Source organism: Oncorhynchus kisutch, linkage group LG11 (genome assembly GCF_002021735.2).
Source record: "Oncorhynchus kisutch isolate 150728-3 linkage group LG11, Okis_V2, whole genome shotgun sequence".
Classification (NCBI taxonomy): Eukaryota; Metazoa; Chordata; class Actinopteri; order Salmoniformes; family Salmonidae; genus Oncorhynchus; species Oncorhynchus kisutch.
The window spans coordinates 35,836,667-35,854,314 of NC_034184.2; the positions used below are offsets into that span (position 1 = coordinate 35,836,667).

The 17,648-nt window shown below is 43.3% G+C and overlaps 1 protein-coding gene across 1 annotated transcript in view; it reads left to right on the forward strand.

The window, feature by feature from the left end:
- Window positions 1-3,044: 3,044 nt before the first annotated feature.
- LOC109898856 (VPS10 domain-containing receptor SorCS1-like) overlaps window positions 3,045-17,648 on the forward strand; it is a 116,416-nt gene continuing 101,812 nt past the window's right edge. The window contains exon 1 of the mRNA XM_031835001.1: window positions 3,045-3,272. Coding sequence (XP_031690861.1) covers window positions 3,045-3,272 — 228 coding nt within the window. The remainder of the gene's footprint in view (window positions 3,273-17,648) is intronic.

The following is a 17,648-nucleotide window of genomic DNA, read 5'->3' on the forward strand; positions in this document are numbered from 1 at the left end:
GTATGTTGTGTAGTAAGCTGTTAGTGCCTCGTCCTAATAATTTGGCCTATTTTCACCAACTTGGCTTGGCTTTCACGTGCAAATTCAGCACACACAACATTCTATAATCGAATTGTGTTATTCACCTCTTAATTTTGCCTACTGTTCAAACTTGGTGGTGCACAAGTAGCCTATAACCATTACATTTCTCTAAAAATCATATAATATTGTAAGAGCTGTCATTGTCTGTTTATATGCCCCATTTATTTATCATACGGTTCTGACTGGTACAGGGAGTACACTGTAAGAACGGCCCATGTTTTGAATTTTGTCGCTGTACATTTAAAAAGTGCTGAACAAATAGTTATATTGACTAAGTCGGTCGTCGCTTGCTCATTAATGTCTTAATCGAAATTATGGATTGCCTCTTATCCGCTTGTCATCCCCTTACGCCATAATTTGTACATCTCAATTGTCAGTAGAAACCACATTTTTTAAAGCAAGTCTGCCATATAAGCTATGTTTTTTTTAAGCAGTAAATGAGGCTGAATGAATTGTTTCGCTGCCAGACAAGGCTCCGCTGAAAGCCAGGTTTAGCAGTGGTAAGGTGTTGGGACTCAGCTGTTGGGTCAGCTTTATGTAGGCCCTAACAGTTTTGGGCACCGTTTGTCACCGTTAGTGTGCAATTCATGTGTTGTGTAGTGTAATTGCTTTCCTGGCATGCATCCCAATTATTATTTTTTCCCCACCAATAATTTACATGCTAAAATTGCCACTGGCTGCGTTGCATTCCACTGAATACCCCTGTATCACTGTTCTCATATGCAGTGTTAGTCAGACAGGAGAGGATGCCGACAAGTTACTTTTCAGAAAATTGTCTAACCAGTCCGAACTGTTTGAGCTAGAAACTATTGAATGCTGAGACTCACAAACATGCAGATGATGGCTGTTTTGCACTAGGGCCCTCAAAAGCTTAATGAGAGTCATCTGAACTCTGAAGGTAACATTGTACTGGGTGGTAAAACTTTTGAAAAGTGAATGGAGGGTAAATGTGCCAAAAACAAAAGGCTTAAATATGGGTCACCTGCGGACATTCAGAGAGGGGGGTCTAATACTGTTGTCCTGTGGGTACAGCATACAGAAGAGCAGTTTCCTCTGGAGACCAGCGTGTGTGTGTTGAGGGGGGGTTGCAAGCTCCATCAGGCAGGAATAGACATTGGGCAATCAAAACCTAACCATCCCGGAACATTTTGGTGTTCCTTCCGAATGGCAATAACTTTATGGGCATTCACTTAGCAAGTATACTAATATGGTACACTACTGACGATGCGCTCCCCAAATTTCACCAGGCTCACTGTTCATGAACTCTTGGAAGTGCTTGCACAAAGGATAGTAACATCTCATCCTGTGTTCTTGGAATCTGAATATCTGGACTTGTCCAGTGATGTCCAGTGACTGCTGAGAAAGATCAGCTGACAACAGGGGAAAGTCCTTGTGGCGGCACGGAGAGACGGCCGACAGGAGGGAATAGACCCCACTGGGACAGTCATGGGGTAGCTTCCCATTTCTGTAGTTTCCCATGCTTCGCAGTATGTTGGAAACACCCGCTTTAGCTACAGAAAGTCAACATACGAGAACACCCCTACAGTCTGCGAGAGCGGGGGTGGAAGATGACTCATCCGCTGACAACATGGTAACGACTAGACCGGAAACGACTATGAGTAATGAGAGCACAGCACAAGAGAACACCACAGCAACTGTCACAAGTTCCGCTGCAACAGCGGGCCACAAACAGATGCAGGTATGTGTCTGTGGAGGAAAGTTACATCACACCATGGGTTGAGGATCCACCAGGGGAAGAAGGGGTGTTTGGGTAACGAGAGACAGAGGCCTCGCATTCTGTGAAAGCGATCAAATCAGTCGAATGAAGCACAGCAACTGGACGCAAACCATAGTTTGCAGTGCATCAGTACCACTGTCATGGAGGACGTAAACTCAAGCACTGAAGTAACAACTGAGGTGGAACCAACAACAGGAGTGGAACTCACCCAGCCTTCCAGACCTGCAGTCGAGAGGAGACTACCAGGGCACAGACCGTATGTGAAGTGGCCTGGCGCCAGTGACAAGAAGTTGTGCGAAACAGTGAATACTGACCTTACCTTGACCCTCGAGAAACTTCGAGGCACAGTGGAGAAGAAGTTGGAGAGGATGGGGGACATCATCTATGAGTACGGGGCAGAAAGCTTTGGAGTGCAAGAGGCAAAAGGCGGGAGAAAGGTTCCAACCCCACCAGTTTCCAGGAGGCACCAAGAAATCAAGCGCCTCGTTCAAGAAAGGAGACAGCTTAAGAAACAGTGGAAGAAAGCCTCGGAAGTGGAAAAGGAGGGCATAGAGGCACTTCAGGCTGACATCAACCCGGTTGGCATCCCTCCTTAGAGCAGAGAACCTACGGAACCGCAGAAGGATGAAAGAACAAACTAGAACTTGATTCTATAAAGATCCCTTCAAGTTCCTTAAAAGTCTCTTCACGAAGGAAAAAAGTGGAGCTCTAAAAACAACAAAGAAAGACCTAGAGGAGCACCTGAGAACAACAAACTTTGACTCAAAGCAACATGAACATCTGGCCATCCCATCAGATATCCCACCCATTGAACCCCCGGAACATCATATTGAGACCTGCCCCCCAACATGGAAATAGGTGGAAAACACAGTTCGACAGGCAAGAACAGCATCAGCCCCGGGGCCAAATGGAGTCCCGTACAAAGTGTATAAGAACGCAACAGACGTCCTGAGGTTCCTCTGGAGGCTTATGAGAACAGCTTGGCAAAAGAATATAATACCCAAAGTGTGGCGTAGGGCAGGCGGGGTCCTGATCCCTAAGGAGAAGGATGCAGTGAACATCAGCCAATTCCACCCAATCTCCTTACTGAATGTCGAGGGTAAAAATCTTCTTTAGGGTTATTGCCCAGAGGATGGCCGAGTACCTGCAAAGGAATGTGTACGTCGATACATCTGTACAGAAGGCAGGAATATCAGGGTTCTCTGGCTACTTGGAACATTCCAGCATGATCTGGCACCAGATCCAAATGGCCAAGGTGGAGAAAAGGGACCTCCATGTAGTCTTCCCCTACCTCGCCAATGCATTTGGCTCTGTGCCCCATGAACTCCTGTGGTCTGCCTTTAGATTTTTCCACATACCGGACACCATCACAACCCTGGTGAAGTCGTACTTCCAGGATCTGCTGTTCTGCTTCACCACCTCAGAGTTCACCACCTCATGGCAGTGCCTGAATGTAGGTATAATGGCGGGATGTACAATTTCTCCGTTGGCATTCATAATGGCAATGGTGGAGAAGATGGAAAGAGGAGTCACAGGCTACTTAAAGAAGTGGCTCGGAGTTCCACGATGCCTTACCACCATAGGCCTCTATGGAGATGGTGTCCTCAAGCTGCCACTCACCAGTCTAACAGAGGAATTCAAGTGTGCAAAAACCAGGCTCCAGATGACACTGAATGAATCTCGAGACACAGTGGTGAGCAACAACACGCCGACCTTGGCAACTGGGTGCAACAGCAGCCCTCAGACATGCTGACATTGTGGGTCATGTTCAGCAAGGGAGAGGAGGTCTTGGGCTAACTAGCCGTGCTGCTTGGAGTAAGGCCACTGCACCAGAGCGGCGGAAGATGGTAGTGCAGGAAGTACGCCATCAGGAGGAGGCTGCAAGGTGGGCCAAGGCAGTCTCTCTTGCCAAACAGGGACAGTGGACTCGATGGGACAGTGTGGAGAAGAGGAAGATCAGCTGGAAAGATCTGTGGGCCATGGAAGCCAGGCGGTTGAGCTTTTACATCAGAGCAACATATAACGTCCTTCCAACACCAGTTAATCTTCACCAATGGGATGGTGAAGATCCGGACTGTGCCCTCTGTTCCATGCCAGCCAACCTCAGGCACATTCTCACAGGGTGTAAAACAAGCCTCACCCAAGGACTCTACACTTGGCGTCACAACCAAGTCCTTAAAAAACTTGCGTCCGCCCTGGAGGACAAGCGAGCTTCCACCAACTCCCTACCACCCCCAGCAGCATCACACCCCTTACGGACGACCTTTGTCCCCTCCAAACTCGTTATCAAGCTCGAGACCCTGGGTCTCGACCCAGCCCTGTGCAACTGGGTACTGGACTTCCTGACAGGTGGTGAGGGTAGGTAACAACATTTCCACCCCGCTGATCCTCAACACTGGGGCCCCACAAGGGTGCGTTCTGAGCCCTCTCCTGTACTCCCTGTTCACCCACGACTGCGTGGCCATGCAAGCCTCCAACTCAATCATCAAGTTTTCGGACGACACTACAGTGGTAGGCTTGATTACCAACAACGACGAGACGGCCTACAGGGAGGAGGCGATGGCCCTCGGAGTGTGGTGTCAGGAAAATAACCTCACTCTCAATGTCAACAACACAAAGGAGATGATTGTGGACTTCAGGAAACAGCAGAGGGAGCACCCCCCTATCCACATCGACGGGACAGTAGTGGAGAGGGTAGTAAGTTTTAAGTTCCTCGGTGTACACATCACGGACAACCTGAATTGGTCCACCCACACAGACAGCGTCGTGAAGAAGGCGCAGCAGCGCCTCTTCAACCTCAGGAGGCTGAAGAAATTTGGCTTGTCACCAAAAGCACTCATAACCTTCTACAAATACACAATCGAGAGCATCCTGTCGGGCTGTATCACCGCCTGGTATGGCAACTGCTCCACCCACAACCGTAAGGCTCTCCAGAGGGTAGTGAGGTCTGCACAATGCTTCACTGGGGGAAACTACCTGCCCTCCAGGACACCTTCACCACCCGATGTCACAGGAAGGCCATAAAGATCATCAAGGATGACAACCACCCGAGCCACTGCCTGTTCACCCCGCTATCATCCATAAGGCGAGGTCAGTACAGGTGCATCAAAGCAGGGACCGAGAGACTGAAAAACAGCTTCTATCTCAAGGCCATCAGACTGTTAAACAGCCACCACTAACATTGAGTGGCTGCTGCCAACACACTGACTCAACTCCAGCCACTTTAATAATGGAAATTGTTGGAAATTTATGTAAAAATATATCACTAGCCACTTTAAACAATGCTACTTAATATAATGTTCACATACCCTACATTACTCATCTCATATGTATATGTATATACTGTACTCTATATCATCTACTGCATCTTTATATAATACATGTATCACTAGCCACTTTAAACTATGCCACTTTGTTTACATACTGTGATAACATGCGTCTTGGTGAGAGGTGTAGGAGTCAAGCGCAGGAGAGAGCAGGGATGTCTGAGAAGCGTGTTTAATAATATAGTCCAGCAATACAAAAACGGCACAGACCAAAACCCCAAAACTACGCTCTCGAATAATCAGAAACTCGTGCAAACGCACGGAGGAACAAACACAGTTCCGACACTTTACATACACGTGCGTAATAGCGAAAAAACAACAAACATCAAATACACTCGAGCGCAATGCACACAAGTCTAATCCTGCACGAATTACGGCAGGTAACAGGTGCCCTATATACCCACAGAAATCAAAGCAATGAAAACCAGGTGTGAAAAGGAACACAGACAAAACAACCAGAAAAAGAAAAAGGGATCGGTAGCGGCTAGTAGACCCGCGACGCCGAGCGCCGAGCGCCGCCCGAACAGGGAGAGGAGTTACCTTCGGTAGAAGTCGTGACACATACCCTACATTACAAAAGGGTTAGAAATGCTTACTGCTACTAACTTACTGCTACTAACTTACTGCTACTAACCTGGTTTTGTGCTGTAAGTGGCACTATGTACTCTTTCTAAGGGACACATCTCAACTTATGTGCTCTAGGATCCATAAAATAAATAAAGATGTTTTATTGTCACATACACCGGATAGATGCAGTGTGTTTTTTTGCATGGTCAGCCATAATAGTACAGCGCCCCTGGAGCAAATTTGGATTAAGTGCCTTGCTCAAGAGCACATACACATATTTTTCACCTTGTCGGCTAAGGTAATCGAAAAAGCAAACTTTCGGTTACTCGTCCAACTCTCTAACCACTAGGCTACCTGCTGCCTCAAAGAGCAGTAGGATTCAAACCCATGCTGACTCTTACATATGTGTATTATGATCCTGCTGAAAAACAACATAGATCTTGTATTGCAATCTGTTAAAATAGATCATCAAGGAAGATGGATTGCATTGAATATATTACTTTATTTTAAACACATGTGGCTCATAAACATATCTGGATGGAATAATAATTACTATCAATTATAATGGTAGGGGACTACAACACCGTTTACAATGCGCTCTAAAAGTATTTAGATCCCTTGACTTTTTTCACATTTTGTTACGTTACAGCCTAATTCTAAAATTGATCAAATATTTTTTTTCCTCATCAATCACAATCCCCCATAATGGGCAAAGCAAAACAGTTTTAGCAAATAAAAAACAGAATACCTTATTTACAATTAGTATTCAGACTCTTTGCTATGATACTCGAAATTGATCTCAGGTGCATCCTGTTTCCATTAATCATCCTTGAGATGTTTCTACAACTTGATTGGAGTCCACCTGGGGTAAATGCATTTAATTGGATATGATTTGGAAGGCACACACCTGTCTACAGTATATAAGGTCCCACAAATGACAGTGCACGTCAGAGCAAAAACCAAGCCATGAAGTCGAAGGAATTGTCCGTAGAGCTCAGAGACAGGATTGTGTCGAGGCACAGATCCGGGGAAGGGTACCTTCTGCAGCATTGAAGAAAACATTGGCCTCGAGTATTCTTAAATGGAAGAAGTTTGGAACAACCAAAACGTTTCCTAGAGCTGGCCGCCTGGGCCAAACTGAGCAATTGGGGGAGAAGGGCCTTGGTCAGGAAGATGACCAAGAACCCGAGGGTCACTCTGACAGAGCTCCAGAGTTCCTCTGTGGAGATGGGAGAACCTTCCAGAAGGACAACCTTCTCTGCAGCACTCCACCAATAAGGCCTTTATGGAAGAGTGGCCAGACGGAAGCCACTCCTCAGTAAAAGGCACATGACAGCCCGCTTGGAATTTGCCAAAAGGCACCTAAAGGACTCAGGCCATGAGAAACAAGGACTCAGGTCTAATGAAACTCTTTGGGCTGAATGCCAAGCATAACATCTGCACAATCCTGACGGTGAAGCATGGTGGTGGCAGCATCATGCTGTGGGGATGTTTTTCAGTGGCAGGGACTGAGAGACCAGTCAGGATCGAGGGAAAGATGAATGGAGAAAAGTACAGAGAGATCTTTGATAAAAACCTGCTCCAGAGTGCTCTGGACCTCAGACTGTCTGTGCAGCGTCGCTCCCCATCCAACCTGACAGAGCTTGAGAGGATCTGCAAATAAGAATGGGGGAAAACTCCCCAAATCCAGGTGTGCCAAGCTTGTAGCATCCTACCCAAGAAGACCCGAGGCTGTAATCGCTGCCAAAGGTGCTTCAACAAAGAACTGAGTAAAGGGTCTGAATATTTTTTTTGAACAAATTTGCAAAACTTTCTACCAACTTGTTTTTGCTTTTCATTATGGAGTATTGTGTGTAGATTGATGATGGGAATGTATTTATTTTTTAATCAATTTTAGAAATGTGGAAATAAACAGGGGTCTGAATACTTTACGAATGTGCCAAATACATAAATAGACAGTAAAGCCAATCATACGACCAACTATCACCCTTTGGCCAAAAGTGAGAAAGAAAATTGACCATCAACAGACCATCAACTTGTATCCCTCCAGATAATTATGACAGACTTGACAGGAGGACAGGGATATTGGACTAGGGTTTATTGACAGACAGTACTTTCTTAACAAAAACAAAGTATTTCACAACAGATTTTATCTGCACAATACAGTTTCAGTCATATTGAAATCTTTTAAATCTGCCATTAGAGGCCACTCCTATTCAGTTTTCATCCTAAAAACAAAAAACAGCAACAGAAATAGAAAATCTAACATTACATATCAATGATGTTGATAAATGTGACATACCGGCTCGATTCGGTCTTATGTATCAACATTTGAAATTGTGTTTTTTACATTGGATAAAAGTAGAGACTCATAGTTAGAAAATGGTGTATCTTACACTACAGTTGAGGAACAACGGGAAAGTAATTTTGCTTTGAAAGTTGATCATGTTGAAAATGGTCCTTGAATATTTTAGTACCTACTGGTGAGCTCTTCTTTGTTCACACCCATTCTGCATCGTTTACACCCTCTTACGCTTTAGCCCCACCTATCTCTTTAATGATTCACATGTGAGGCTATGTACCACCCAAGCTAACTGACTAATTTTGGCTAGCTTGCTAGCTACTTCCAGACACAAAGGAGAGAACAGCTCACTCGGATCATTTTATTCACCCAAGAAGAGCTGGTTAGGCTGTTTTTATGTTGTCCATAGCGTTGGTGATTGACTATACTGTTTTGCCAACGTTTACTGACACCGGCCATATTCCACCTAACTCATCCCCATACTGTTTTTATTTTATTTGCACACCAGTATCTCTACTTGCACATCGTCATCTGCTCATTTATCACTCCAGTGTTAATCTGCTAAATTGTAATTATTCACTCCTATGGCCTATTTATTGCCTACCTCCTCATGCCTTTTGCACACACTGTATATAGACTTTCTTTTTTTCTACTGTGTCATTGACTTGTTTATTGTGTTAGTGGCTTGTTTATTGTTTACTCCATGTGTAACTCTGTTTGTTGTCTGTGTCACACTTTGCTTTATCTTGGCCAGGTCGCAGTTGCAAATGAGAACCTGTTCTCAACTAGCCTTCCTGGTTAAATAAAGGTTAAATAAAATAAATACAAATGGGTGTTGAGCATTTGTAAATCCAGAGACAGGTGTTTTATCCAACAGCTTTCTGTGTGTGCTCTTTTCGACTCTGTCTGCATATTTGCAATAAAAGGGCATCATTTTCTCCATCTCCTTTGCTATCATACTCCAATTCCACTGATTTAAAACCTGGTCCTTCAGAAAGTGGATAGCAACCCTTATGCAGTTCCTCTACGTGATATCTTTCAAAAAAGCTCAGTTAGAAAGTATTACCTACACATACTGACCAGCTCATGTTATGGACAGAAACGTGCTACATGGCAGATCAATCCAAACTCATCTCTCTACATGTCCAGCCCACTCATTATCTCAGCCAAAAATGGCTAGCAGAAAGATTGCGGACTTTTTCCATGGCTAAACCAACTAGGCTCTTAATGTAACAATTTTCTTCATATTTACAGATGGCATACAAGTTTGTTCACATGTTCCGGAAGGCATTTTGACTTTAAAAAAAGTTTAAATTCAAATGGCGCTCCTGTGAAGTAGTGACACGCGACACAGGCCTAGTTTCCTGAAATGCGTCACAAATGTACTACTGAAGCACTGAATACTCTAGATGCAAAACAAAAGAGTTTGAGGAACTTAGTCATGAAAGATTGGGTTTTATTTATTTTTAAAAAGCTGAGCAAATTGGATGGAGAGCATCCTCCCAAAACATTACAACTACATAAAATAGTTACAAATGATGGAGAAATCCTTTTTTCTTCCAACATCACTTGACGATGAGTTTTGTGATATCTGTTTCACCCACAAATGATTTAAACTATCTGTGACACAAAAAAGAGGGAGTGATCTCTCTTCTACTGAAGCAGGAGCCAGGAGGGCAGTACAAAGACCCAGTGTCTTAAAATAATTTGAAGCCCCTCACCCTTCAATGTTACGACACAAAAATATTGGCAAAATGTATTGCTCATATAATTAAAAAGCTCCTACCGGATATTATTCATCACGATCAGACAGGATGCTTAAAGGGAAGATATACTGGAGACAACATTAGACAACTACTAGAAATAATTGGAAACTATGAGAATACAAGGAAACCAGGTATAATGTTTATAGCAGATTTTGAGAAAGCCCCACTCCCCCAATCATTTATTTAAAATAAAGCCCTCTGGAAATTACCTTTAACGGTTGAGTTTGGGCATGAAAAACACTTAATCTCCTCCACTTTCTCAATTTTCAAACAGAAATTGGGTGTGATTCCACCTCCCACTTATACTTACTTATCCGTCCATATACCCCTCAAGAGAGGCATAATCAGTCATGTCAAACTGTGTAGAATCGCAGGAAATTAGATTTCTTTTAATCTGGTGGAGGACCCCGTAGACCTCTGTCTACTGTTCATCTCCCTTAATATCTACACCACAATTTCGCCTTTGGTATAGTGACAAAATTATCTATGTATGCCGATGATTCAAGAGACCTCAATCATCGATGCTGAAGGGTCTTATTGAGGACCTGGATAATTTCTCCAGTTTCTCTGGACTAAAACCCAACTATGATAAGTTTATTATGTTAAGGATTAGGTCTCTAAAATGTACAAACTTTAAATTGCTATGTGGTCTCCCAATTAAATCGGCGGATGGTGAAGTTGATGTGCTTGGTGTACATATCCCGGAAAAGTCTAACGATCTATTAACTTTGATAGAAAGTGTAGTAAATAGAAAAGATCTTAAAACCATGGTGAGGGAAAAACCTGTCCATCTACGGGAAAATTACAGTGATTCATTCTCTAGTGATATCGCAGTTTAAGTATCTATTCATGGCTCTACCAACTCCAGGAGAATCTTTTTTTCAATTATTTTTAACATTTCATCTGGAATGGCAAACCAGACAGACACAGTTAAAGGGGAAAGTTTATATAATTGGTTTGTAGGGTTATACCAATAAAAAATGAAGACATTAAATCTCTCAATTAAAGCATCCATTTGACCAAATCTATTATATTTAAATCCAAATGGTTTTACCAGCAGGCTGCTAAGACACACATCCAATGTTCAAATGGGGGCTTTTTGCTGTTATGCACATTGAAACTAACCATTTCTGGTGGATTGACAACGGTATTCATACAGTTGGTTACAATTCCAAATATTATAGCAAATAATAGAGTTAAACTCCAATGTACTGACAGAGGAAAGACCAATTTTCTTGGAAAAAAATGTATTAGGAACTTATCTTGTTTATGAGTGACTGTAAATAAGGATGGTACAATTTTGTCACACAAGCATTGTTAATTAAGAAGCGTAGTTTGGCAGATCATGTTTCGGAGGAATGGCTCGACCTTCGCCTCCCGAGCCCGTTGGGGAGTAGCAGTAATGAGACAAGATTGAAAAAGTATTGTTGAAAATGTTGTTTTGTCTAAACAGAAGAAGACAAAACAAAAGGCAATGAAGGAAGAAATGCCAGGGCATTAGTCATGCACAGTGTCCACCCCTCCTCCCCTCTGCTCCAACAAACATCTACCTTTACTGCAGCAGGATCTCTGGCTATGGATCAGACTCAGCATCACCTCCAAACTCACAGCTATGCCTCCCATAGGAAGACAATCCTGTGATTTAACCACAGAGTATTACATATTTAATCCTGTCTTTTCGGTCAGAAGACTGAATACGAAAGACATTCAACCAGTCATGGCACTGTCCTAGTATCAATGTTGCGTTGAATGAGTTTTTGAGCTGTTTTTAGTGAATGACGCTTGAGACTTCCACTTCAATTAGTACCCGCAACACATCTGGGGCAGCTGAAGAGATGATCGCCTTTTCAAATAATGACTTCAAATACATTACTGAGAGATAAGGTGCAAGGCAATACAGGCAGCGGGTTAAGTGTTTTGACTCTTGTGGAGTACTGTAGGCCATATGTAGTGATGTCAAAACTCCTCTGGTCTATTTCACTGAAGAAAAAGGATAAGTAATGCGAGCCTTTCAGGTTCTGTGGCAGCTAAGGTTTTGGTATTACAAACCAGATAAATTATATTCTATTTTCAAAGACATATGAATTGTAAATGTAATAAAGAGATTTGTACAGACATATCAGTCTCAAACTTGTTTAGGATCAATAGACGATGGAGTGGTGGATGCATTTCCCAACACATGACATTTAAAAGAGAATGACATCAAATCGAATCAAAGTTTATTTGTCACATGCGCTGATAACAACAGACCTTACAGTGAAATTCTTACTTCCAGGCTCTAACCAATAGTGCAAAAAAGGTATTAGGTGAACAATAGGTAAGTAAAGAAATAAAACAACATTAAAAAGACAGGCTATATACAGTAGTGAGGCTATAAAAGTAGCGAGGCTGCATACAGACACCGGTTAGTCAGGCTGATTGAGGTAGTATGTGCATGTAGATATGGTTAAAGTGACTATGCATATAGGATGAACAGAGAGTATCAGTAGCGTAAAAGAGGGGTTGGTGGGTGGTACACAATGCAGATAGCCCGGTTAGCCAATGTGCTTGAGCACTGGTTGGTCGGCCCAATTGAGGTAGTATGTACATTCATGTATAGTTAAAGTGACTATGCATATATGATAAACACAGAGTAGCAGCAGCGTAAAAGAGTGGTTGGGGGTGGCACACAATGCAAATAGTGTGGGTAGTCATTTGGTTACCTGTCCAGGAGTCTTATGGCTTGGGGGTAAAAACTGTTGAGAAGACTTTTTGTCCTAGACTTGGCACTCCGGTACCGCTTGCCATGCAGTAGGAGAGAGAACAGTCTATGACTGGGGTGGCTGGGGTCTTTCACCATTTTTAGGGCCTTCCTCTGACACCACCTGGTGTAGAGGTCCTGGATGGCAGGCAGCTTAGCCCCAGTGATGTACTGGGCCGTACGCACTACCCTCTGTAGTGCCTTGCGGTCAGAGGCGGAGCAGTTGCCATACCAGGCAGTGATGCAACCAGATGCAACTATGCTCTCGATGTTGCAGCTGTAGAACCTTTTGAGGATCTCAGGACCCATGCCAAATCCTTTTAGTTTCCTGAGGGGGAATAGGCTTTGTCGTTCCCTCTTCATGACTGTCTTGGTGTGTTTGGACCATTCTAGTTTGTTGGTGATGTGGACACCAAGGAACTTGAAGCTCTCAACGTGCTCCACTACAGCCCCATCGATGATAATGGGGGCATGCTCGGTCCTCCTTTTCCTGTAGTCCACAATAATCTCCTTGGTCTTGGTGACGTTCAGGGATAGGTTGTTATTCTGGCACCACCCGGCCAGGTCTCTGACTTCCTCCTTATAGGCTGTCTCATCGTTGTCTGTGATCAGACATACCACTGTTGTGTCGTCTGCAAACTTAATGATGGTGTTGGAGTCGTGCCTGACCATGCAGTCGTGGGTGAACAGGGAGTAAAGGAGAGGACTGAGTATGCACCCCTGGGGAGCTCAAGTGTTGAGGATCAGCGTGGCAGATGTGTTGCTACCTACCCTCACTACCTGGGGGTGGCCCATCAGGAAGTTCAGGATCTAGTTGCAGAGGGAGGTGTTTAGTCCCAGGATCCTTAGCTTAGTGATGAGCTTTGAGGGTACTATGGTGTTGAACGCTGAGCTGTAGTCAATGAACAGCATTCTCCTTTTGTTCCTTTTGTCCAGGTGGGAAAGGGCAGTGTGGAGTGCAATAGAGATTCCATCATCTGTGGATCTGTTTGGGTGGTATGCAAATTGGAGTGGGTCTAGGGTTTCTGGTATAATGGTGTTGATGTGAGCCATTACCAACCTTTCAAAGCACTTCATGGCTACAGACGTGAGTGCTACGGGTCTGTAGTCATTTAAGCAGGTTACCTTTGTGTTATTGGGCACAGGGACTATGGTGGTCTGCTTGAAACATGTTGGTATTACAGACTTAATCAGGGACATGTTGAAATGTCAGTGAAGACACCTGCCAGTTGGTCAGCACATGCCCGGAGCACACATCCTGGTAATCCGTCTGGCCCCGCAGCCTTGTGTATGTTGACCTGTTTAAAGGTCTTACTCACGTCAGCTACGGAGAGCGTGATCACACAGTCGCCTGGAACAGCTGATGCTCTCATGCATGCCTCAGTGTTGCTTGCCTTGAAGCGAGCATAGAAGTGATTTAGCTCGTCTGGTAGGCTCGTGTCACTGGGCAGCTCGCGGCTGTGCTTCCCTTTGTAGTCTTTAATAGTTTGCAAGCCCTGCCACATAAGACGAGCGTCAGAGCCGGTGTCGGAGCCGGTGTAGTATGATTCAATCTTAGCCCTGTATTGATGCTTTGCCTGTTTGATGGTTTGTCGCAGGGCATAGCAGGATTTCTTGTAAGCTTCTGGGTTAGAGTCCCGCACCTTGAAAGCGGCAGCTCTACCCTTTAGCTCAGTGCGAATGTTGCCTGTAATCCATGGCTTCTGGATGGGGTATGTATGTACAGTCACTGAGTGGACGATGTCCTCAATGCACTTATTAATAAAGCCAGTGACTGATGTGGTGTTTTCCTCAATGCCATCGGAAGAATCCCGGAACATGTTCCAGTCTGTGATAGCAAAACAGTCCTCTACACCTGCATTGCTTGCTGTTTGGGGTTTTAGGCTGGGTTTCTGTACAGCACTTTGAGATATCAGCTGATGTACGAAGGGCGAAATAAATACATTTGATTTGATCTGTAGTTTAGCATCTGCTTCATCTGACAACTTTTTTACTGACCGAGTCACTGGTGCTTCCTGCTTTAATTTTTGCTTGTAAGCAGGAATCAGGAGGACAGAGTTGTGGTTGTGGAGCTTTGTACGCATCTCTGTCTGTGGAGTACAGGTGATTTAGAATTTTTTCCCCTCTGGTTGCACATTTAACATGTTGATGGAAATTTGGTAGAACTGATTTAAGTTTCCCTACATTAAAGTCTCCGGCCACTAGGAGCGCCGCCTCTGGATGAGTGGTTTCCTGTTTATTTATTTCCTCATACAGCTGACTGAGTGCGGTCTTAGTGCCAGCATCTTTCTGTGATGGTAAATAAACAGCCACGAAAAGTATAGCGGAACACTTTCTAGGCAAGTAGTGTGGCCTGCAATTTATCACAATATACTCTAAATCTGGAGACTTCCTTCGATTTCGTGCACCAGCTGTTGTTTACAAATATGCACAGACCCCCCCCCCCCCCCCCCCTTGTCTTACCGGAGTGTGCTGTTATATCTTGCCGGTGCAGCGTGTATCCTGCTAGCTGAATTTCCATGTCGTCATTCAGCCATGATTCCGTGAAACATAGGATATTACAGTTTTTGATGTCCCGTTGGTAGGATATTCGTGATCGTACCTCGTCTAGTTTATTGTCCAATGATTGCTCGTTGGCAAGTAGTGTTGGCGCGTAGTGTTGGCGAGTAGTATTGACGGTAAAGGCATCTTTCCCACTCACCTTTTTCGGATCCTGACCAGGCATCCGGCTCTTTGTCCTCTGTACCTGCGTCGCTTCCTCTTGCAAATAACATGGATGTCGGCCCTGCAGGGTGATTGGAGAATGTCTTGTGCGTCTTGTTTGTTGAAGAAACAATCTTTGTCTAATCCGAGGTGAGTGATCGCTGTCCTGATGTCCAGAAGCTTTTTTTTGCCGTAAGATACGGTTGCAGAAACATTATGTACAACATAAGTTACAAATATTGCGAACAAAAAACACATAATAGCACAATTGGTTGGGCGCCCGTAAAACCGCTGCCATTTCTTCCGGCGCCATTTTCATGTTTGATATGATATGAACTTCTGAGAAGCTTATTTAGAGATAGATAGTTTTTTTTTGCATCACACCAACATTCTCTGAGGCCTTTGGCACAAGTGGTGGACACGAGTACAGTGCCATCATGTTTGATCTGTTGCCTTTAACCAGGTTAGACAGTGTCCTCTCATCTCTTTGTCCTCCCTCTATCCACTTCTCGCTGGGTTGAACACAGTCAGTCACTCCCCTCCCTCTTAAGTGTCCCATTAGAAACAACTGTTGGAGTTCACTATGATGTAGTGTGATCAGGGTTGGGTAGGTTACTTTCTGAACATTATCCATTACTGTAACTAGTTACCTGTCCAAAATTGTAATCATTAACTTCACTTTTGGATTACCCAAACTCAGTAACTTGATTAACATTCTGTTACGTTTAGATTACTTTCCGCTCAAGAGGCATGAGAAGAAGACAAAAATGAATGTTCCCAATTGAACGACATCTATTGCAGGATAAATCAATGTTAAAATGTACCTAGCTTGCCATATATGGATATTACATTTTACTTTATGGGTTATGTAGGCTTCTTCTAACCCATTGCTTCCGACTACATATAATAACATGATTAAATTATATCTTAACATTAAAAACCAAAGTCTAGCAGAATCATTCCGATAAATATTATAACCCTTGATCTTCAAGAATAGGACCTGTAAATATGGAAGCATCGATTAGCCAAGTTGATTTATCTGAGCATAACCCCAAAACTAAGGATTTATTAGCCAGCCCTACTGTGGTGTTTAGGATTTTGTTGTCATGGAGGACTGATTGGGCTCATTGATTTGAGTTGAAAATTAAATGCTGCACTCATGGAATGGCATGCTTTGAGCACTACTGAAAAGTACCATTTACATGTGAAAAACGAATGCCATATGCTGCGTTTGATTTTGGCCTATTGTTTACAATATTGTTGGTAACACTTTGATATCTTGATAATATGCAGCTGTGTAAAGAGCAAACCCACAGATAAAACAATAACAAAATTGTTGCCCCGCCTCTGTTTTAGTAAAAAACTGAAGGATGGGCCTGGAGAAATGTAACCACTGTCAGATTATTAGACAGAGCTATGGATGCAAGGGGTGACCATCCTTGATATTAAAATTATGCTGGCCTTCTAGGCAGGGTTGCAAAGAAAAAGACTTATCTCAGATTGGCCAATAAAAATAAAATGTTAAGATGGGCTAAAGAACAGACACTGGACCGAGGAACTCTGCCTAGAAGGCCAGCATCCCGGAGTTGCGTCTTCACTTGTGTCATTGAGACTGGTGTTTTGAGGGTACTATTTAATGAAGCTGCCAGTTGAGGACTTGTGAGGTGTCTGTTTCTCAAACTAGACACTCTAATTTACTTGTCTTCATGCTCAGTTTTGCAACGGGGCCTCCCACTCCTCTTTCTATTCTTGTTACAGACAGTTTGCGCAGTTCTCTGAAGGGAGTAGTACACAGCTTGGTACGAGATCTTCAGTTTCTTTTCAATTTCTCACATGGAATAGCCTTCATTTTTCAGAACAAGAATAGACTGACAAGTTTCAAAAGAAAGTTCTTTGTTTTTGGCCATTTTGAGCCTGTAATCGAATCCACAAATGCTGATGTCCAGATACTCAACTAGTCTAAAGAAGGCCAGTTGTATTGCTTCTTTAAACAGAACACAGTTTTCAGCTGTGCAAACATAATTGCAAAATAGTTTTCTAATGATCAATTAGCCTTTTAAGATTATATTAGCTAACACAATGTGCCATTGGAACACAGGTGTGATTATTTCTGATAATGGTCCTCTGTACGCCTATGTAGATATTCCATAAAAAATCTGCCGTTTCCAGCAACAATATTAATGTACAACATTAACAATGTCTACACTGTATTTCTGATCAATTTGATGTTATTTTAATGGACAGAAAATGTGCTTTTCATTCAAAAACAAGGACAATTCTAAGTGACATCAATATTTTGAACAGTAGTGTATATACTGTATATAAACCCAGCAAAAAATCTCACTGTCAACTGCATTTATTTTCAGTACACTTAGCATGTGTGAATATTTTTATGAACATAACAAGATTCAACAACTGAGACATA